The 23,412-nt window shown below is 40.6% G+C and overlaps 1 protein-coding gene and 1 pseudogene across 1 annotated transcript; both read left to right on the forward strand.

The window, feature by feature from the left end:
* The first annotated feature begins 7,335 nt into the window (after positions 1–7,335).
* On the forward strand, positions 7,336–8,280 carry LOC127664566 (putative vomeronasal receptor-like protein 4). The gene has a single exon (XM_052156622.1). It carries the CDS (start codon positions 7,381–7,383, stop codon positions 8,278–8,280), a length of 900 nt encoding a protein of 299 aa, XP_052012582.1. The 5' UTR covers positions 7,336–7,380.
* A 13,955-nt stretch (positions 8,281–22,235) lies between these two features.
* LOC127664788 (putative vomeronasal receptor-like protein 4) lies at positions 22,236–23,179 on the forward strand (annotated as a pseudogene).
* The last annotated feature ends 233 nt before the right edge of the window (positions 23,180–23,412 follow it).

Raw genomic sequence — 23,412 nt, forward strand, 5'->3', positions numbered from 1 at the left:
CACAAGAAAATTGATTCTCCCATATTCATGGTTGTACAGGATTAATATTGTGAAAAGTAGGCATCCTGCCGAAATCAAACTACAGAGTTAATGCAATTCCCCTCAAAATCCCCAAACAATTCTTTACAGAAAGAATTTTTTTTTAATCATCAAATTTATATGGAAATTAAAAAACCAAATGACAGGGTAGTTTAAAACAATTACCAATAATAAAAGAACTGATGAAATTAGCTTTATCCATGTATGTGTGCATGCACACGTGTACACACACACACACACACACACACACACAATGATTTTGGCAAAAAAATGCATGTTGATCAATGGAATCAATTTGAAGACTCAAATATAAGTTTATATCTAAGGACAACTGATTTTTCACAAAGAAGCTATGATATGTATATGCTTGGCCCAGGGAGTGGCACTTTTAGAAAGTGTAGCCCTGTTAGAATAGGTGTGGCCTTGCTGGAGAGGTGTGTCACTGTGGGTATGGGATTTAAGACCCTCATTTTAGCTGCCTGGAAGTCAGTATTCTACTAGCAACCTTCAGATGAAGATGTAGAACTCTCAGCTTCCCTGTACCATGCCTGTCTGGCTGCTGCTATGTTCCTGCCTCGATGATAATAGACTGAACTTCTGAACCTGTAAGCCAGCCCCAATCAAATGCTATCCTTATAAGATAGCATTTGGTCATAGTGTCATGTACACAGTATTATATTTGTCATAGTGTCTGTACACAGTATTAAAACCCTAAGACAGAAGTCAAAAATAAACTGAAAAAAGGATAACACCTTCAACCAAAGATGATGATCAAACTGTATGGCTGCCCTTGTTCTGGAAAGACACAGTGAAGCAGTATAGAACAAAATCAGAACAGGGAAGTGGGAAGGGTTGGGTGGTAAAACAGGGGGAGGGAAGGGGACTGATGGGACTTTCGGGGAGTGGGGATCCAGAAAGGGGGAAATCATTTGAAATGTAAATAAATATATCAATAAAAAAATTGTATGGCTGCATGTAGAATGAAAATATAGTTATATTTACCACCCTAAAAAATTAAACTCACAATGGATCAAGGGTCTCAACATAAAATTTGATATACCGAACCTGATAGAAGAAAATGTAAGAGACTTGAACTCATTGTCACAAAAACAGAATAACATTAGCACAGGTATTAAGATCAAAAATTGATAAATGGATTCCTTTAATGAAAAGCTCTGTAGAGCAAAGGCTACCATTATTCATTCAAAGTGGCAGTCTACAGAATGGGGGAAAGAATGGCCGTCTACAGAATGGGGAAAGGTCTGTACCATCTGACAGTGGGTCGGTACATAGATTATTTAAAGAACCAAAAAAATTACTGGACATCAAAAAATAACATTTTTATGCCATGTTCAGCTGATATAATTGGGATGCTCTTTTCTGAAAAGGAAAGAGGAGCAGTAGGTCTGCAGAAGAGGGGAGGTGAAGAGAAGGCCCAGAAGGAGTGGAGGAGGGAAGGCTTCAGTCAGAATATTTTGTATTAAAGAAGAATAAATATTAAAACAATAAAACGAAAGATAAATCAATTTAAAAGGAGGAAAAGAATTATACAGAGCAGCGGTTCTCAATTTTCCTAATGCTGTGAACCTTTAATACAGTTCATGCTAGATAACCCCAACTACAAAATTATTTTTGTTGTTACTTCACCATTCTAAATTTTGCTGTTGTTATGAATCATCGTGTAACTATTTTTGGAGAGAAATTTGCTAAATGAACTGTGACTCACAGGTTGAGAACTATTGATAAAGAGTTCTCAAAAAATATCACACTTATATGTGTATAGCAGCTTTTAAGCTTTTACTATTTGTGCCACAAGCTGTATAACTACAGGGGCCTAGTGATGGGTCAAGGGAGAAAATGGGGTTTCCCAAGGAAAGGGAGTTAGAATATAGTGTTACAATGAGATAAAAGGATGAGATAATGAGGGAGGTGGGGGAAAGGTGAAAGAAAACAGAGGCACAACGAACACTTAAGGTCTTTTGAAAAGCCATACAGAAACGTACTACTATAGGTGCTTCCTAAATTATGTTCATGTATAAAAGGAACTGAAGTGGACTCACCATATAATAGAAAAAAAAAAACATGCCATAACATGTCATTTTATATACCAAGTAAAGCCTCCTGTGCCAGGAATGAGTTATATCTTCTTAAGTCATTGACCTAGGGTGTTCCATGGTTCCTCTCAGAACATGGATATTACCATGGTCATTGTTTGCTCTCCACAACCTGGTGCTGAGACCCTATTACTGAGGGTATCACATGTAATAAAGCAAGAGAACTCAAGCCAGTTCCCACCCAGAAGGTTCACCCCTACTGACTAGCATTCAAGGTGCGTGAAGGTAGACTGAGTAACAAGAGAGGAGGAAGGCAAACACCAGTAGCATATAGCTACAAATGCTGCTCCCTACAACAATGTCGTGCTTGCAACACATACTTCTGCAATAGTGACACAAATGTCATGGAAGTAACCAACCACTTTTTTTTATTATTATTTAAGTCTCTCTCCATGAGATGGAACCCATACCTAGCTACAGTAGGCAAGAACCTGAGACTAGATAGGTCATGGGTCTAAGGGAAAATGTACTACACTGATTCTGCTAAAGGAACATAGCAGTAAAACACCTCCTAGTGACATACTGCTGTACTCATCGATCAGTGTATTGCTCAATCTTCACAAAGAAGCTTCTTCTTTCAGTTGATGAGATTAAAAGAGAACTCCACAACTGGAAAATGTGCAGAGACTTTGAAGCACTTGGTCCAAATAACTCGCTCCCCTCAAGGCTCGGAGATCTCTATTCAGAAGAGGAAGCAGAAATATTGGAGGAACCAGAGGTGATAGATTATAGTTTCTTCATACAGCAGGACTGATGCACATATGAATGGAAGGAGATTGAGGAAGCGCACATAAGGCTTATACAGTTTTAAGTTAGATGGACATCCCAGTGCTAAAAGTGGAAGGAGACACCATTGCCAGCCAAGAACCTATTTGCAATTAATGTCTGCTGGAAATGGGGCGATCAGTTTACTCCAATGAAATGTCACTGACACTTAACCATACTCTAGAGCAGGTCTCATGCCCAGGTATAGTTGTCCAACACAAAATGAAATCATCCATGTTCTCATTTTGTTTCTGAGGTTTTTCTTCCTTTGATTTTTTTGTTTGATTCAATTCATTATTTTTCATTCTGGTGTTTATTTCATTTTGTTTTATTGTTTTTGTAGTGGTGAGCACAAGGCAGCAAACCTAAAATTAGGTGGGTAGTGTGGAATAGTGGATGTAGAAGGTATTGGATAGTGGAAATAACATGATCAAAACATATTGTATGAAAAAATAAATAACAAAAAGAAAATAGATGAGAAGAAATAAATCCCCAGGAGCAACTATAGAGCAAGCAGCAGGCATTCAAAACAGTGCGGAGAGCACAGCAGATCTCCTCCTTACTGTGTCTGAACATGACATTGAAGACAGCCCTTGGCTGTAGTACTCAGCGACACTTTTTTATTACTAAGTAATATGCTTGAAAATTATTCAGAATGTGATCATTTTGTATTATCAAAGTATTTCTTGGTTTTGTGGTACATGGAGGGAAAGAGGCAAAGCTGGAGTCAAGTCCAAAGGGCCAGCTCCCCTCAGGCCCTGTTCACCACCCTTCCCCTTACTCACAGACACTGTAATTAGGATCATAAAGTTTCTGGGTCAGCAAATGACAGAGCATCAGGGAGAAGGCAGAGCTACCCTCAGGGATGGAGACAGAAGAGCCTTTTCCCCTGGTAGAGCCAAACTACTTGTGGGGACATCCTGGCACCTTGCTTGAGTACAGGGATTTGAGCTTGATAAGCAGGGCCTGACTGCTGTGAGGACATCAACCCTGAGCCCTGCAAGGACCACACAGGTGAGTGCTGCCATGTCATGGGGAATGGGACTGAAGTCAACATTGAAAGAAATCTTGGAGGGCTAATGTATGGTAGAGAAGGATGTGGGCTCCCTGTCACTCTGAGAGGGGACAGTGGCAGGATTCTGGGAGAAGACCATTTCCTAAATGCAATCCAGAATGGTTTCTATGTCCAAAAGGACAGTATTTCTGGTCACTGGCATGAGCTGCTCCTTAGACTGGACAGGCAGGGGTAGGAGACAGAGACACCTGCAGTGCAGCCTGGAGTAGGAAGCTCTTGCTCCCACCGCTTCTGGACTATCTGTGTGATCTTCCCTCTAAAGACTGAGAACTTTAATCTGAGCTGTGTAACTTCTGGTAACTTCAATCCTTTTGGGATAGTGCACTCTTTCTTTCTTTTGTCATGATTTCATTTACTGTGATTTTCTCCTTGCTTGTTCCAATGTAAACTATGAAATATGAGAATAATATAAAACAGATATGAGACTATATATTAACATTAACAACCAATTTTAGAAAATGAATATTTAAAGCATGCTGGGAACTTCCCTAAGTATTATGCATGTCAGCTCACTGACTCCCTAAAATATTGCACAAAACTTAATTCATATATGAAAAATTCTTTTTATAGAAGCCCAATAATATAATAAAACTGATTAATACATGTATTAGAGAAAACAGAATTTATATCTGCATGAAGGTGTTCCAAAACATCTTCTTGTGAATCCTGAACATTTTATTATTGTTTTGGTATCACTCAAGCTTCTGGAATATGTAAAACCCTCTACCATGTCACATTTTGTGACAAAACTCATCATTTAATTGAATTGATTGATTCTAACATCCTGGAGGCCAGAAGCTTGTGAAAGCTAATTAAAATGTACATATGTGGACTGAACAGCTGGCTCGGTGGTTAAAAGTACTCACTGTTCTTTTAGAGTTGCCTGATTCCGTTTTCAGCACCAACAGTGCAGCTAACAATATCCAAGGAATCTAATGCCTTGTTCTAACTTCTGAAGGCACTAGGCACACAAGTGGCACCCAGGAATACATGCATACTCACACACACACACACACACACACACACACACACACACAGAGCAACTAAAACTAAAAGGAAACAAAATTAAATAGTCATAGAAATGTCTGTCTAATAGTTCTTTGAATAAATGTAAATGAACCATTTTTCAGTGCAGGAGTGACACTATTCACCGAAAAAAAAAAAACAGTTTCTTTATTTCAATAAATATTATGGTATGTTTCAGAACCAATAGGTATACCTTTAAAAATATAGGATTCCCCGGTATGCAATAAGAACACATGCTCCACTATGTTCATAGCAGCCCTATTTATAGTAGCCAGAAGCTGGAAAGAACCCAGGTGTCCCTCAATAGAGGAATGGATACAAAAAATGTGGTATATTTACACAATGGAGTACTACTATTCAGCCATTAGAAACAATGAATCCATGAAATTCTTAGACAAAGGGATGGAGCTGGAGAACATCATACTAAGTGAGGTAACCCAATCTCAAAAGATCAATCATGGTATGCACTCACTGATAAGTGGATAATAGCCTAGAAACTTTGAATACCCAAGACATAATCCACATATTAAATGATGTCCAAGAAGAAAGGAGGAGTGGCCCCTGGTTCTGGAAAGACTCAGTGCAGCACTATAGGGCAATACCAAAACAGGGAAGTGGAAAGGAGTAAATGGGGGAACAGCGGGAGGAAAGAGGGCTTATGGGACTTTCGGGGAGTGGGGAGCCAGAAAAGGGGAAATCATTTGAAATGTAAATAAAGAAAGTACCGAATAAAAAAAGATTGTTACAGAGATAATGCAACTAAAAATTAGCCACATTGACAAATTACTTTAAAGATAGTTCATGATATTCAGTGAATCTGTGGAAACTTGGAAATTTATTTTCCCTGTGCATGCAAGAAAACAGAGAAAACCTTACTGAAAGAGTGTTCCAAACTGGATTGACTTCCCAGAGCTTTAAGCAATGAGAGCAAGCAAGGCGTCTTTTCATTCAGTTCATCTCTGTGATTTATGTAGGATAGTATAGCCATAGCACTCAGTGATTTATGCACAAGGCATTTTTAAGCATTCCATAACAGGGTGTATACAAGGTAACAGATGTACTAAAACATCTTTCAGGTATTCTTAGCACAGAGGGGTTGATATAAACAGACTAATACAGAGCGTGGTCCTGATGATTAATGAAAATTGTAGGAGACACATGTTTGACCTGTAGGCGGCATTGAGCTATGAAGGGTCGTGGCTGGAATCAGATCAAGAAGAGAACATCACATGTACCATTGCTGCAGGATGAGTGCAAGTGTTACATCTGCTCAGGAGACGCTCAAAGGGATTCAAAGATAAGTTCAGTGAGCAGCAAAGAAAACTAAAGTGTGGAAGACAGAAAGACTTAAGGTTCCCACATTAAACTCTTTATAATTTATAAAAAATGAGGTCAAAATGAATATATTTGTGTTTAGTCCTTACTTTAACTTTAAATGGGAGGATACAAAAATTGGATGTCATGTGGAAAATTACCCAAATCAGTATGAGGTAGTAGGTTGTTTTTCATTTATAGGGTATAGTATAGCTGACTGATAAAATCACTGATTTGATGAACCTTAGAAATCAAAGTGGTAGGAAACACTTCAAGGAGTCCAGAGGAACAATGCCTAACTGTGAACTGAGAGTGGGTGTTTCCTTGGGAGACTGTCCTTCGATAATGGTCAAGAAAAGTAAGGGGATAGCTTACCTTTTTAAATGATCCTATGAATAAGATGATATGGAACAAAAATTAATCACACCCTTCCAAGGGGATGAGCTATGTACTATTAAACCCAATGAATCGATTTAATATTTATTGCTAAAATAAATTCAGAATTGCAGACAGGGAAAAGTCACATATACTTACCTGGAAAGCAACATTATTTGGGCATGTATTGCAGTAATTTGGAGAAGTTATTATTATTTTTTGTTAGCACAATGCATACTTCAGAGATGAGTGTGTTCAAGATTGCAAAGAGGATCTGAGATGAGAAGCATCTAATGTTCGACATCATGACTTGGAAACTGTAGGATGCTGTACTTTATTTGGATGTTCTGTAGGATGCTGTACTTTATTTGGATGTTCTCATGGGAAAGTGTTTAGAGCTGAAGCCTATACAGAACTACCTTCTGTGGAGGCGTCAGCATGGTGCTCACAGCATGAGCTCACAGCATGGTGCTCATGTCCAAACGTCAGCAGCAGCATCTCCATGTCTGTAGAAGAACAGAAGATCCAAGAACAAAATCTAAGCAAATAACTCTGCATGTACATAATATGCAAATTATGTTCATTTCACTAAATAAAGCAGGAAAGCCATAGGCATGAGATATATCATGTTTATTTCCTTATGTTTCTGAAAATGTTTTCCAGGTTCTGAGCATGAAGATGGTGTGGAGTGACCTCATCGAGGCAATAATTTTCCTTTCACTTATTGGACTTGGAGTTTTAGGAAACAACATCTTATTTGTGAGACATTTGTATACTTTCATCATGGGTTCTGAGAACAAAATTATAGATGTTATTCTCATCCACTTGGCTTTTGTAAACACAATCATTATTTATTGCATAGGAGTCAGAAACATAGCCACGAGTTTTTACATCAGAAACTTCCTAGGTGATGTTGGTTGTAAAACTATAGTTTATCTAGAAAGGGTTGCTCGTGGCCTCTCCATCTGCACCACCTGTCTCCTCAGCATGGTCCAGGCTGTCACCATCAGTCCCAGGGCCACCCTTTGGAGAAAGCTCAAACCAAAGACTGCATGGCATGTTCTTGCCTTTCTCCTCCTCTTTTGGATCTTTAATTCCCTGATAAGTTCCAACTTGCTGCACTATATCACAGCAGGCAGTAGCATGAACAGGTCTGTAGTTGGGATGTTTACTGGGTATTGCTATATGCTGCCATCCAGGCACACAGTTAAGTGGCTGTTCCTCTTTTTCATGGTTCTTCGTGATGTCATTTTCCAGAGTCTCATGGGCTGGAGCAGTGGGTCCATGGCTCTCCATCTGTACAAACATCATGTCCATGTCCTCTATCTTCACAGCTCCAGGACTGCAAACAATTCCAGGCCAGAAATCAGAGCTACTCAGAGGGTTCTCACTCTCATGACCTGTTTCCTTTTCTTTTATTGGGCAGATTTCGTTTTCTCCTTATACACAGGTTCCACAGTAACACGTGACTCCACAATACTAAATATTAAAGCATTTTTAGTACTTAGTTATGCTGGTCTCAGCCCCTTTGTCCTGATCATCAAAGATGCCTGTGTTCCTAAGCAGTGTTGAGTCCCCTGAGAAATAAGAACTTCCTTTTTCCTGACCAGTTCTTTGTGAACAAAGCTATAAACACTGGAATTTCTGTGCTTTACCATTCTAATGTATCATAGCAATAAATTGGTTAAGATAATAAATGCTTGGTTTGATTTTTGTTTTAGTTTTGTGTTTTTGCTTATTTTGTTTTGTTTTTGTTTGGTTTATTGTTGTTTTTCAGACAGCCTATCCTAGATAATTGAAGACTGGTCCAGGCTCTAGGAAGTGGGCAGGAATGCTCACCATCCCACCACACCACCAACCCACTACCGCACCACCTCAACACCCCAACACCCCAATAGCCCAACACCACAACACCCCACCATCCCACCATCCCACCATCCCACATGCTAAGGTCCAACCCAGGCACAAGATCGGGGTTCTCAACTGGAAGCAGGGGTATCTGGAAGGCGTGTAAGGAATACACAGAGAACGTTTTTGGGTACAAGCTGATGGGCCATCTCGAGGTTGAGGTTGTGCTTTCTCCGTCTCTTGTAGTCTTTCACTTGCTTGCTATCATGCTCCGAGGCACACTCTCAGGCTAAAGGTTGTGTTCCCTGTCCCCTCTGACTAACTCCTGTCTTTTATTGTCACTCAAAAAGGAAGTATAGAGACATTGACTAATCATTACCAGATGTGTCAAATTCAAAAGGATGACCACATATCACAAAGAATTACGAATCACCATTGTTCCCCAAAGTTGCAAGCTTCCCCTTTTTCCTGGCCCATGGCCACAATAATTATCATTATTTAAACTTTAACTTTATACTTATTATACATCAGAGCTCAAAGCTCCAAGGACAATGACACGTGATTTCCTGTGAAGTTCTATTGCTACATGACGTGGGCAAGTGTCAGACAGTGGATAGAAAGACTCGACTTAATCCTTAACTCAGCAATCTGCAAGGTTCTGCTATTGCACATTGCACACAATGACTTTCATAAGAATCCCAGGATTTTTATTTAGTTTTACTAGCATATGATTTTATATATTCTGTCTTCTTTCAGGAGTATAATTTTTACTTGTCTATCCATGCATATCCATGCATATCTATGCATATAAAGGATACCAGGAACCAATCTCAAATGTTGTGCAAAACTCACTTCATAACTTTAATGGGTTTTTTTTTTCTTTCTGAATTAAAGTATCCCGTGTTTGTATTCCCTTATTCTATATTTCTGTTATCCCATGATTGTGTCTCTCATACTAATGATTTTCATAGTTCCAGTAAATTCTTTCACTTTCTGGTAATAGACCTTGTATGAATTTAGCAGTATGTGGTTCCATTTCATTTTCTAATTTATTTCTAGACATAATTTCTTCAAACTTTCTTTGCAAGTCAAACATTAATCTGAAACTATCATCGCGCAGTTACCACATTGTTCTCAAAAAATGAGAGTACCTCCTGGGTTATTAGGTTAATTTTTCAGAAGCACTTTTACAGCATGCACCTGGGCCATTAGGACTGTGCTGTGCTGTCCCCCTAAGTCTCAATTTTTGATTGTTTAATGACTATGATGAAAAAAGAACATCTACCTTCACAGAATTCACCAGAACAGAAGGAGAAAGAATTAGGAAAATCAGACTAGCAACAGAATTGTGCCAACTGAAGAGCAGTCACACACAAATGAAATCTACACAGCCATAGTCCAGGGCTAAGGTCAGGAGAAATGGGAACAACTTTTCTACAAACAAGCTGCCTGTGGGCTTCTGAGATGCCATCATACAGGTCTGCTTTGAGCAGTTCCTTACTCCTGATGGAGGGCTCCCTGGAGGGATGTGTCTCCTGCTTTTCAGGGTCCCAGACAACATTCAAATCATAGTATGCTGTCCACAGCACTCATCATTCCTATCATGCAGTTTAGCATGCTGCATCCTTCAGAGAGAAATGCAGGAGGGCATGAATCACCCAAAATTAGAACGGTATTGTTCTGCATTCTAGCATTTGGTCTTATAAGGACCCACAAACCTTTCCTCTCTTCTTGTTCCTTCTACTGCTCTTCCATCATCACCAACTCCTCTACTTATTTACAAAGCACTTATGGACCAGAGGCTGGTCTAACCCAATGATCAGGAAAACAAGTGAAGAAGAAGGAAGTTAGAAAGCATCCTTTATCTGAAGGTCTCTTAGAAAGTAGGGATGACCAGGGAGAGAAACTAATTCACTGCCCCAGGAGGTGCTTGGCACTGCAGGATCCCAATATCTAAAGAACAAGTAAGACTAAACCTTGTAAGACAATTCCAAACACATTCAATATATTGATCTGTGGTCATAAAATTAGTAAGAAAACAGGAGAAATGTCATTGTTCAGACCTCACTTCCAGAAGATCCTGCTATACCACTCCTGGGCATATACCAGAAGACTCTCCACCATGTAATAAGGATACATGTTCTACTATGTTCATAGCAGCCCTATTTATAATTGCCAGATGCTGGAAAGAACCCAGGTATCCCTCAACAGAAGAGTGGATGCAAAAAAATGTGGTATATCTACACAATGGAGTACTATTCAGCCATTAGAAACAATGAATTCATGAAATTCTTAGGCAAATGGATGGAGCTAGAGAATATCATACTAAGTGAGGTAACCCAGACTCAAAAGGTGAACCATGGTATGCACTCACTAATAAGTGGATATTAACCTAGAAAACTGGAATACCCAAAACATAATCCACACATCAAATGAGGTACAAGAAGAAAGGAGGAGTGGCCCCTGGTTCTGGAAAGACTCAGTGAAACAGTATTCAGCAAAACCAGAACAGGGAAGTGAGAAGGGGTGGGTGGGAGGACAGGGGAAGAGAAGGGGGCTTATGGGACTTTCGGGGAGTGGGGGGGGGCTAGAAAAGGGAAATCATTTGAAATGTAAATAAATTATATCGAATAAAAAAAAAAAGAAATTGCCATCATGGTTAGGAAAGCAAGTTCCACTTGAGAGTGACAGTTCCTGAGCCCAGGATTGTGTGAACTGCTCAGGAACACTGAACCACAGCAGCTGGCTCCCACTTATATTTACCCATTAGGGTATACATGAACATTTGGCACTTCAAAGTGATCACACTCCCTGAACACCAGCCATGCTTGGGCTCCATCCCCCACTGCTGCTCAGACACATGGGGTTCAGTGGCTGATGTAAGGACTGCCATGCTGACAGCCCAGAAAGGAGCTGCTTGCTGAAGCCCATGCAGTGTGGCCTTGTCCAGAGACAGAACCTTGCAGGACTCAGAATTCCACAGCCTCCAGCCCAGGAGGACAAGAAGGATCCAGAACGTTCCCTAGGCCCTCATCTTCCAAGCCTCTTAAACTCCAGGCTTCCCATGGAGGCTCCTGTAGATTACCCATGTGCTGTTCACCAGTTTTCCATTACTCCTTCAGCTCCTACCTGAGAAGTGGAAACATCTCCACAGTCACTGAAGGAGTACCAAACAGAACCTGGACCTGGTAGGGGAGCCAACACAGACACACACACACATAGCGACACACAGAAACAAATACACACACACACACACACACACACACTCCTTCCCTTGTCTTCTTCTAGTCAAGAGTTGAAATTCTCCCAAGGAATACATCCAACAGTCCTGGTCAAGGGTTCCTGAAATAGTGTCCCTTTGCTAAATTTTAATAATTTCCAACTGTAGGTTTATGCGCCCCGCATCTGCTCTATCACAGGCTGGGCCTCTTGGGGAGTCAGGACATGGGAAGTCAACCAAGCTTACCCCATGCCATCACTGGTTGGGTGCCAGGCCATTGGGAAGCCCCAGGACACCACTCCAAGGGTAGGAAAGCACAGTCTGAGATGTGGGACAGCTGGAGGTGGTTCGGGGATGTCTGGTTCTCAGGCTCTTGAACACCCAGGCACCACTGGGAGCTGCAGAAGAGCTGAGAATGAAGTGGGGGTCTGCGGTCTGGATTTAGCCTGGGGGCCAGAGGGGAGAGGAGGGGGGATGTTCCAGCTGGTCCCAAAGTGGGGGGAGTCCTTGGCTCAATGGGTGGCAGGCTTGATCGTGGCCCACAGAGAGGCCTTCTATGGGAGATTAGATGGCAGCTCTGTAGGTAAAGGTCTTATCCATGACTCTTCATGGCAGATCCCAATGAAAAGAGGCAGACCATGGTTTTAAGGCATTTATTGTCATGGCAGAAAGTGGATGAGTAAAACCATACCCTACTTTTCAGGGTGGACGTGAGGGTAAATACATTTTGCAGGGAGGAATATCTGGGAAGGAAAGCTTAGTGACTAAGCCTCCTTTATGTACCTCATTAAAATGGAGATCTGTCTTGAGCCTATGTGACCAGAGGTCATGTCCTCTACATGTGGAGGGACTTGGGGCATTGCCCTTATGTGACTGATGGCTACAAATCTATAAAGGGGTTGCAGCTAATGACAGGAGCCTGGAGCCTGAGAACAGGCAAAGCACCTACCATCTCTTTAAGCTCACTGGGATTTCTAGCCTTAGCTCAACCAGGAACCAAGCTACCTTTCGTGTCTCACACTTGGTGAGAAGGGCTGTTACTCCAACGACCTCCTGAGGGTTCACACAGGACATCCAGTCGTTCTCATGAGTGCAGAGTGGACAAGAAGCAGAGCTCTATGCTCACCTGGCATTCCTATCCAGAGCTGTTTACTTCCTGTATTTTTAGCACATTGTCAAAATTAAAATTTTATATAATAAACCTTATTTGTATCTAGTTTTGAGAATCACTATGAACCTCCCATAGATATGCTGTATCTGAGAGGTATTCAATAGGCTAAAGCAACAACATTTTGCTCACCTCTCCAGATGAGTTGTGGACCTGAACAGATTAAATGTGAGTACCAGATGAAGGAAATGTTATAATCAATATATGTGGGAAGGATAGCAATCCTGCTAGTGGGCCTGCTGAAGTGGTTTAGAAGTGAAGAATCCTTATTGCTCTTACAGAGAATTGTCCATCAGTATGTACATGATTGTTAACAACCTTCTGTAACTCTCCTTTCCGAGGTTCTCACACCTTTTCTAGCTTCCATGGGCACCAGGCACCTATATGATGCACACACAAGCATACATACACACACACAGACATACACACACACACAGAGAGAGACACACACATGCACATGTGTTTGTTTGTTTGGTTGGTTGGTTGGGTTTTTTGTACTATTAATGCTAGTCTTTAGGGAGAAGGATTTCAGGTAAGCTTGAACTCAAATCTTCCAAATTTTGTGTCTCAAATGCATGGTAGTTTTAGCAACTGGAGCTTACTTTCAATGTATGAAAGACAACTAAGTACAACAGTAATACCCTATGATATTTTTGAAGGCTCTTGAACATCCACAGCCAACAACTTGAAAGGAGAATTTTTTATGCCTGACACTGGAGTTTTTGCCAGATAGACTATAGCTCTTGAGAGAACATCATCTCCTCAAGTGGCATTGATACTATCTACATACATATATGCATGGTGTGTAATTTTAAGTAAATGTAAGTTAATATGAGTCCTTATATGTTGTGGTTTGAAAGAAAATAACCCCCATAGGTCCATAGGCAGTATTTGGTGTGGTCTTATTGGAGGAAGCGGTCAATGGGGGCAGGCTTTGAAGTCTCAGATGCTCAAACTACACCCAATTTGCTAATCACTTCCTCTAGCCTGAGAATCCAGATGTAGAACTCTGAGCCACCTCTACCCAATCATGTCTTCCTGCATGTTCCCATGTTTTCCACTATGATGATAGTCAACTAAACCTCCGAACTGTAAGCCAACTCCATTTGAATGTTTTCCTTTATAGAGGTTGCCATGGTCATGGTGTCTCTTCAGAGCAATAGAAACCCTAATTTAGAGTGGACTTTCAAACCTCCTTAGTGTAACTTACTCCTCCTCACCCTTCTTGCCATCTGTATTGACCTCACTCTATCCAAAATTACACCTCCATTTTCCCATTCAGAGCACATATATCCTGCTATCCTTCTCTCAAATTCCCCTTCCACACTCCATGAGGCATGTCCCTTTTTACTTTCCAAGCTTCTGCAGTTATTCTAGGTTATGAATTCACATCTGAACATTTGGAGCTTGGAACCAGAGTTGGACACCAGAAATCATAGGAATACATGAAAGACCACAAATGCCCAAAATAATGTAGAGTAAAAAGAATAATTCTGGGTGTGTCACAGTGTGCATCTTCTGACTATAAAATAAAGACATGGTAAAATAACAGCATGGGAATGACACAATGTCAAAGAGATGTAGACCACTGAGGTGAAGTAGAGGATGAATATGCAAATGCACTCACCCTCAGCCACCTGATTCTTTACAAGTGTGGGCAGAATTCTTTGAGGAAAAGAATCCCTTCAACAAATACTTATAGAAAAATTAGAAATCAACAGATAAGGAATGCACTGGATACTATTTCTTGTCTTATGTAAATGGCAATTCAAAATAAATCACAGACCTTCATGTGAAGCCCCAAATTCTGAGACCACAGGATAGAAACATAGAGAAAACACTTCAAGATGTAGACATGGACAAAAGTCTTCTGCACAGAGCACTCCTGTACCAAATCACAAGGGTCATAGCTTGGATCTCTCTGCCTTTCTCTCAAGATCTAACTAAACCAAAATATAAAAATATATATGTAAAGAAATATCTAAAATATAAAATCAGTCCAATAAAAAGTATATACTGAAGTCTAGGATAACTTTTGAGTCAAAAAAAAAATAATTGTGGAAGGTGGAGATGAAATTGCATATCAGAGATTAAGATTCTACAGAATGCTTTCTTCTCCCTGAAATAGTGATAACTTTGGAAATTGAAGTTTTGCTGATATTTTATGGTGGCTGAGACATAAACATCTATTTGAAATATAGAACAAAAATATGTTTTTCAAATGATCAGTGACCTCAAAGAGGATTCAGAAAGCAGAATGAAAGAAATGTAAATTCAGGATGTAGACAAGAAAGTCAACAGGGCAGATTAAACATTAAGCAAGAAAAAAATTAAGACTTTGAAGAAAAAAGAAACAAATAGAAATATTAGAAATGAGGAAAAATGAATTGACCAAAAAAACTGTAAGGAACTATTAAAAAAAAAAGACCAATCCAAAGAAAACTGACAATCAGTAATATAAAAAATAAGTACACATTACACACTGAAAACTGTTTCCTCCTTCTCCAAGCTACCCAGTCTAAGGTGGTTTGAATAAGTTTGACCTTCAAACATTCATGTGTGTGAATGCTTGGCCATAAGAAATGACACTATTAGGAGGTGCCGCCTTATTGGAAAATGTGTGGCATTGTTGGAGGAAGTATGTTGCTGTGTACTTGGGCATTGATGTCTGCTAGGCTCAAACTCTGCTCAGTGTGGAATAAGAGCCTCTTTCAGAGGTTGCCTTCAGATGAAAATATAGAACTCTCAACTCTTCCAGCACTATGTGTTCCTGAACACTCCCATGTTTCCAGTTATGGTGATAATGGACTGAACCTCTAAAACTATAAGCCAAACACAAATAAATTTTTGCTTTATAAGAGTTGCCTTGCTCATGGTGTCTTTTCTCAGCAACAAAACCCAAACTAAGACACAATGCCATGTACACATTTCCCCTAGCCACCAGATTCCATTCCCCTCTGTTGTTCTTCAGAAAATAGCAAGTCTCTCAGAGAGATAAACCCAGCATGGCATAACTATATAACAATAAGATGAGGCACACATGTGGTCTAAGGGCAAGTGAAGATGGAAAACATGAAGGATCAGGTGGAGGATATAGAGGGAGAAAATACTAAGAAAGATGACTGTAATTGGAAGGCATTAGCAGGATGATGTGGAAACCTAGTGCAGTGAAAACCCCTTGGAATCCATGAGGGTGACTCGAGCAAAAGATTCCCAGTAATCGATACATGGAACCTGAACCAGCCATCTTCTACACCACACAAGACTCCCAGCAGTGGGACTGAGACATCGATCCAGCCACAAAACCTCCAACCTACAATTAATCCTTCATGCAAGATATACCCAGGTAATTATTCAACAAAACTTGTGGGAGTGAGCAACCAATGAGTGGTCCGACTTGAGTCCCACACCTTGAGCAGGAAGCCATGCCTGACTCTGCCTGGATGACCAGGAACCAGAAGCTAAATAACCCCTATCATGTCAGGATAGAACCAAATGTGAGTGGCAATGTACATATATACTTATGTACATATATACATACATACATACATAACTCAAGAACACTTTATGATCAAAACTGAAGATGTAAGAAGTCACTGGTTAAGAGACTTTATATCCTACACACCATGTAAACTCCATGAGAGCTCTGTACATGCTGTACAATGTTATTGTGTCTTACATATGCATACACACACACACACACACACACACACACACACACACTCCTGACTTTAGAGGTAGCCCCTAAGTCACATTACCCCTAAGGTTGAAGAAAAATAAAGTAAGAAAATGTGTCAGTACAGCAGCCCCAGGCAGTCTGGAGCTGACTGTAAGTCTTCAGTAAGACACAGACTGATGTTGCAGCGGGGACCAGAGCCTCCTTTTTAGGGGAGTAGATGACCCAGATCTAAGATCCCAGGGTGTCTTTAGGCAAGATTAGGAGCCTACTACCTCCCCTGTCGTGGATCCACCTCAGCTGACAAAAGTACAGACATTCTTTCAGAAGAGCAAAATTGTCTACTGAATATTAGCTCTCAAACACTACTATTCCAGTGCATTCCTTTACACAAGGAAGTGGATAGGCCCTGGGAAGGGAAAGGAGTGGTGGAGGTGGGAAAGTGTGAGCTCTGCAGGGCTGGCTGTGTGGATGCTGAGTCCAGTGCTTTCCCCTTGAGTCTCCTCTGCTGCCTAACAGCAAGTGAGAACTAGAGACTTATTTTCCAAAACTGCTGTTAGAGACCCAGAATTGATGTGTGGTCCATAGAGTGAATTACATGTAACCCTGCTCTAATTGATCTGGGCAATAACTGAACAATAAGTTATCAAGAGGGATAACCATTTGACAGTGAACATCAAAAAGAGCTAGCTACAAACAAGAGGAGAAATGAAGAAGTCAGGCAGGAGAGGAGTTGACTCCTCTGCATAAAGTCCACACTCAGAGCAAGAAGCAAACATTACCTCTAAGAATCTCCATTGCTGCCGGGCAGTGGTAGTGCATGCCTTTAATCCCAGCACTTGGGAGGCAGAGACAGGTGGATCTCTGAGTTTGAGGCCAGCCTGGTCTATAGAGTGAGTTCCAGGACAGCCAGGGATACAGAGAAACCCTGTCTCGAAAAAACAAACAAACAAACAAACAAACAAAATTCCCATTGCTGCTCTGCCCTGGACAGCACATCCAGACCAGCCAAGGACTTTGGCCCTTGAGTATCTTTTACTCTACATGTTCCTGGGCCCTCTATGTTTGTTTACTTTTAAACATTTATTTTTATTAGATTCATTTTACCTTATTGTGTTTTGCCTTCATATATGTATGTATACCATGTGTGCTTGATGCTCATGGAGGTCATATAGAGGCACTGGATACCCTGGAATTGGACACACATGTTTTTGAACCACCATATTTGAAGTACATGATTCATGTGCTAGTAATCAAACATGGATCCTCTGCAGAAGCAACACTTACTCATAACCACTGAGCGCTCTCTCCAGCAATAATGCTATTGAACTTTGAAGTGTTCAGAGAGCAAATGTTTCAGTTTCCGAGAAGTTTCTCCCAATTCAGTTCCTTTGAGAAAAAAGTCCCAGGTATCTGGAAACTCAGGTACTGCAATTAAAAGCAGAAAGTTTCTGTCTTAGCAAACTACAGGACACCAGGGAGAGCATAGACCTGACATCTAAGATGGGAATATGCAGAAGGAGCCTGTTCTCTGGAGAAGCCAAACTCCCACTGGTGACATCCTGGCATCAGTGAAAGTTCTTGTGAGCACAGGACTCAAGGATTATAAAATAGTGCCTGGTTATGCTGTGAGTATGCCCCTGAGCCCTCCACAGACTCTGCAGGTGAGTGTCCCTTTATGTCACCGTGTATTTCAGTAACCCTTCACATTGAAAGAGACACTGTGAGGGAGGGATAGTTGGGGGATGGTTGAAGAGAAGGTCTGGGTTCCTCTCACTGTGAAAAAGGAAGGTGACAAGATACAGGGAGAAAGAAGTCTCTCATTTCCCACCTGCCATCCAGAATTGTTTCTGTGTCCATGAGGGAGCAGAGTGCAGCTGTCTGAGGTGAACTGAGCCAGAGATGCTCATTACAGCCCAGGCAGGTTCAGGAGACATGGGCTGAAATTTCAGCTTGAGTGCAGGGAAGCTTCTCTTTGCTGTTTCTCCACTTTGTGTGTTTGTCCTCAGAGGAGGGACTCAGCAGTATCTTATATCTGGTGCCCTTTATGTTTCTCAGAATCAGGGTCTTTGCTCTTCTTTGTTATAGTTTTATTGTTCCTGAAGTTTCTCTCTCCTGATTCAGAACATAACACGATGTGCCATTACAAAGAATTGTGGGAGAAACTGACATAACACAAAATCCCAGAGCAATGGCTCTTAGAGCATGTTTAACACTGGGCAGACACTGCTCTAAGCACTATGTGCCTCTGCTCCACTGAATCCTCACAATACACCTGCATGGGACAAAGCACCTTCCCTACATTAGTAAGTCTTAAAGGGGCCAAGTAAAGCATTCAAAGCCCAGTATATGACAATTAGGAAAGACAACAGTTAACAGAAAGAATAGCTGGTTTCAAAGGTTGAGCTTGTTGATTTTACAATTCTCTAGTTTACTGATTTCTCTCTCTTGAATCTGAACCTTGTACCCTGCTCCTAATGTCCATGACTCACTTCTGAAAGAACATGTTGACTTGATTAGCTTAACACAGATTGCTCTTGTTATTTCTTACCTATTAGAAGAATGAGGGTTGAGAATATTTATAAATTTATGTGTGTATACATATATATGTGTTTATATACATATATGTGTATATAAATATTTCTTCTCAATTATCCTAAGATAGACATGTGTGTGGATATATGTGTGCATGTGTGTGTGTGTGTGTGTGAGAGAGAGAGAGAGAGAGAGAGAGAGAGAGGGAGGGAGAGAGAGAGGGGGGGAGAGAAAGAGAGAGAGAATATGTGTGTGTTATCATTAGAAGTCTTGATATTGGCATGTCAGAGATCACAGAGGTACAACTAGAACACATCAAATTATAAGCAGATAAATACAGAAATATTTTGATAAAAAATGAAGCATTATTGGTTAAGTTACTTCAAAGAGAGCCCATACTTTTTAGTAAAATTCTTGAAAGCTCAAGACATTACAAAGGGGAAGACGTGCTAAATACTTACCTACTATGCCATGTAAAGGGAATTGATTTCTCGAGAATATTGAGCTTTAGCAATCCTCAGGAAAGTGCCCAACTCAAATATTTCTGCAAATTGCTTTGTCAATTCATATCTGTGATTAAAGTGCAGCTTTAAACCAACACTTTCCTTGAGCAACAGATAACCTTTTGAGCAGGCACTATGCTAATACTTACATAAAACACACAAGCCAGTGTCTCTGAGACCTGCTCACTGCCCAGTTCAGGGAGGGAGAATATACACAGGCAACACAGACTTCTCTCTTTTTTTTTTCTTTTTTTTTTTTGGTTATTCTTTTTTTATTATTCGATATATTTTTATTTACATTTCATTTCAAATGATTTCCCCTTTTCTGGCCCCCCTACTCCCCAAAAGTCACATAAGCCCCCTTTGCTCCCCCTATCTCCCACCCATCCCTTCCCACTTACTTGTTCTGGTTTTGCCTTATACTGCTTCACTGAGTCTTTCCAGAACCAGAGGCCACTCCTCCTTTCTTCTTGCACCTCATTTGATGTGTGGATTATGTTTTGGGTATTCCAGTTTTCTAGGTTAATATCCACTTATGAGTGAGTGCATACTATGATTGATCTTTTGAGACTGGATTACCTCACTTAGTATGATGTTCTCCAGCTCCATCCATTTGCCTAAGAATTTCATGAATTCATTGTTTTTAATGGCTGAATAGTACTCCATTGTGTAGATATACCACATTTTTTGCATCCATTCTTCCATTGAGGAATACCTGGGTTCTTTCCAGCTTCTGGCTATTATAAATAAGGCTGCTATGAACATAGTGGAGCACATATCCTTATTACATGCTGGGGAATCTTATGGATATATATGCCCAGGAGTGGTATAGCAGGATCCTCTGGAAGTGAGGTGCCCAGTTTTCTGAGGAACAGCCAGACTGATTTCCAGAGTGGTTTTACCAATTTGCAAACCCCACCATCAGTGGAGGAGTTTCCCTCTTTCTCCACATCCTTGCCAACACCTGCTGTCGCCTGAATTTTTAATCTTAGCAATTCTGACTGGTGTAAGGTGAAATCTCAGGGTTGTTTTTGATTTGCATTTTCTTAATGACTAATGAAGTTGAGCATTTTTTAAGATGCTTCTCAGCCATCCGAAGTTCTTCAGGTGAAAATTCTTTGTTTAGCTTGCAACACAGCCTTCTGAGGGTAGAGAAACACTAAGCAGGTGCTATGAGGTATGGGGGATGGGCAAAGACCAGTCCTGGATAATACAGCACATATGCCTGTGGAAATGTATGCACCAATGTCAACAAGTCTTTGGGTTTCAAAGTAATTCAGAACTGATTTTTGATGTGGACAAGATGTCAAATTGTGGAGGACAAATAGAAATTAAGATTGTTGTGTGAAGTTCTATGTGTTTTGTGAGGGGTGATACAAATGGAATAAGTTTCATTTTCAAGGCTAATTTTTTACTACAATAAACAAAGTAAAAAAGAAAGGAAGGAAGGAAGGAAAGAAGGAAGGGAGGGAGGGGGAGGGAGAGGAGAGAGAGAGAGAGAGAGAGAGAGAGAGAGAGAGAGAGAGAGAGAGAGAGAGAGAGAGAAAGAAAGAAAGAAAGAAAGAAAGAAAGAAAGAAAGAAGAAAGAAAGAAAGAAAGAAAGGAGGGAGAGAGGGAGGGAGGGAGGGAGGGAGGAGGAGAGGAAGGAAGGAAGGAAGGAAGGAAGGAAGGAAGGAAGGAAGGAAGGAAGGAAGGAAGGAAGGAAGGAAGAAAAACAGAGAAACTACCATACTATTCATAAAGTGATTACATTCACAGTGTGAGGTATTGGGGAGGTCTAGCAGGCTGACAGATTTCTAACTAAATCCATCACTAGACTAAACCCATCTGAAAACCTGGAAGACATGCCTATGTTAAGACTCGCTTGTTAGAGTTTTGTTAGGGGAAGTGTTTCCCAGAATAAACTGTAAAATCAGGATTAATAGAAGTCAAAGGGAAATCGCTTTCATTATAATTCCACTCATGAGTATTGGGAACACAATTTTTACCATAGTTAGTCCCATTTTGAGGCCATTTTTCTAGATTTTCATCCCCTGACTAAGTCATTAACCTGTGTATAATTTATTGTCAAGGGGCCTGGGAAGAGGAGATACCATATCATCTCACCTGAGAACCTGGTCACAACTTTCTAAGGAGCCACAAGCTTTTTATGAGTTCAACAACATTTGAGTGATGGTTGCATGTGGGACAGAGAAGAGGATCAGGATGAAGCCCAACACAATCCAGTAGTCTGAGCTCTCACTGGGCGATATGAGGGAAAAGGAAGGAGCCTGACAGGCCTGCTCAGGACTGTGTTGGTTTGAAAATGAAAGTGATGTCATGCATTTAGCTTTTGTCTGGGAAGAGCATGGTCATATGAACTTGAGGGAAGACGGGATCATAGTGAAAGGCAGAGAACTATCAGTTTTATGCACTGATTGTAGCCATCATTACATCCACAGGGAGTGGAAAACAACAAACCAGAAAAACAAAGACTGTGATCAGACATCCTCAAGGAAAGAAACATGTATTTACATCGCTGACACCATTATTTTCGTGAGAAAAAAAAAAAAAACAGAGAAAGTCTTACATGTGTTTCTGAGATTTTTCCTAGTGTTGTGAATAAAGTCACAAGATGAATTGGAATAATATTATCCATACAATAATCTTTCTTTCTCTTACTGGACCTGGAATTCTAGGAAATACCCTAATATTTGTGAGACATGTATACATGTCTGCCTTGGGGACTGAGAAGAAGCCTGTCAACCTTATTCTCACCCACTTGGCATTTTCTAATATCATCATTATTTGCTGCACAGGGATCAGAGATATAGCCACAGTGTTCTATTTCAGAAACTTCCTAGGAGATATCGGCTGTAAAGCTGTGGTTTATCTGGCAAGGATGGCACGGGGCCTTTCCATCTGCACCACCTGTCTCCTCAGCGTGGTCCAGGCTGTCACCATCAGTCCCAGGATCACCCTTTGGACAAAACTCAAACCACAGACATCATGCCAAGTTCTTTCCTTTATCTTTGTCTTTTGGATCATTAATGTTCTCATAAGCTCTAACTTGCTCTCCTACATCAAAGCAGGAGGTGGCTTGAAACACGTCTGTAGCTGCAAACATTCATTGGTCACACTGCTATATGCTCCAATCAAGACGCATCATCAAGTGGCTTTTCCTCTCTCTCATGACTCTTCGTGATGTCATCTTTCAGAGTCTGATGGGCTGGAGCAGTGGGTCCATGGCTCTCCATCTGTATAAGCACCACAAGCAGGTCCTCTACCTTTACAGCTCCAGGTCTGCAAACAACTCCCCTCCAGAAATCAGAGCTACATGGAGTGTTCTCATTCTAATGACCTGTTTCCTTTTCTTCTATTGGGTAGATTTCATTCTCTCCTTCTACACAGGTTTTTCAGTGACACATGATTCTAGTTCACTAAATATGAAAACATTTTTAGAACTTGGTTATGCTAGTTTCAGCCCCTATGTTTTGATCAACAGAGATGTTCGTGTTCCTAATGTCTTGCATGACCATTGAGAAGTACAGACAAATATTCTGCATCTAATCTCTATTAGCTAAAGGTGTATACATTATTAATTGCTTTTCCATAATATGTTTTAGATGTGGAGACATAATGTTTGCAATGCAGCATAGATTCACCTGGCAGAATGTATGCAACACAAGCTGATTTGAGGTAACTCAACACTCCAAATGCTGGAATTATAGCATTGCTCACAAAACTGTTGTTTGCCTTAATATTCATCTATTTA

This window comes from Apodemus sylvaticus, chromosome 14 (assembly GCF_947179515.1).
Source record: "Apodemus sylvaticus chromosome 14, mApoSyl1.1, whole genome shotgun sequence".
Taxonomy (NCBI): Eukaryota; Metazoa; Chordata; class Mammalia; order Rodentia; family Muridae; genus Apodemus; species Apodemus sylvaticus.

Bases quoted from the DNA above. Each gene is read 5' to 3' on its own strand.
- LOC127664566 (XM_052156622.1), top strand. From the start codon at position 7,381: ATGAAGATGGTGTGGAGTGACCTCATCGAGGCAATAATTTTCCTTTCA.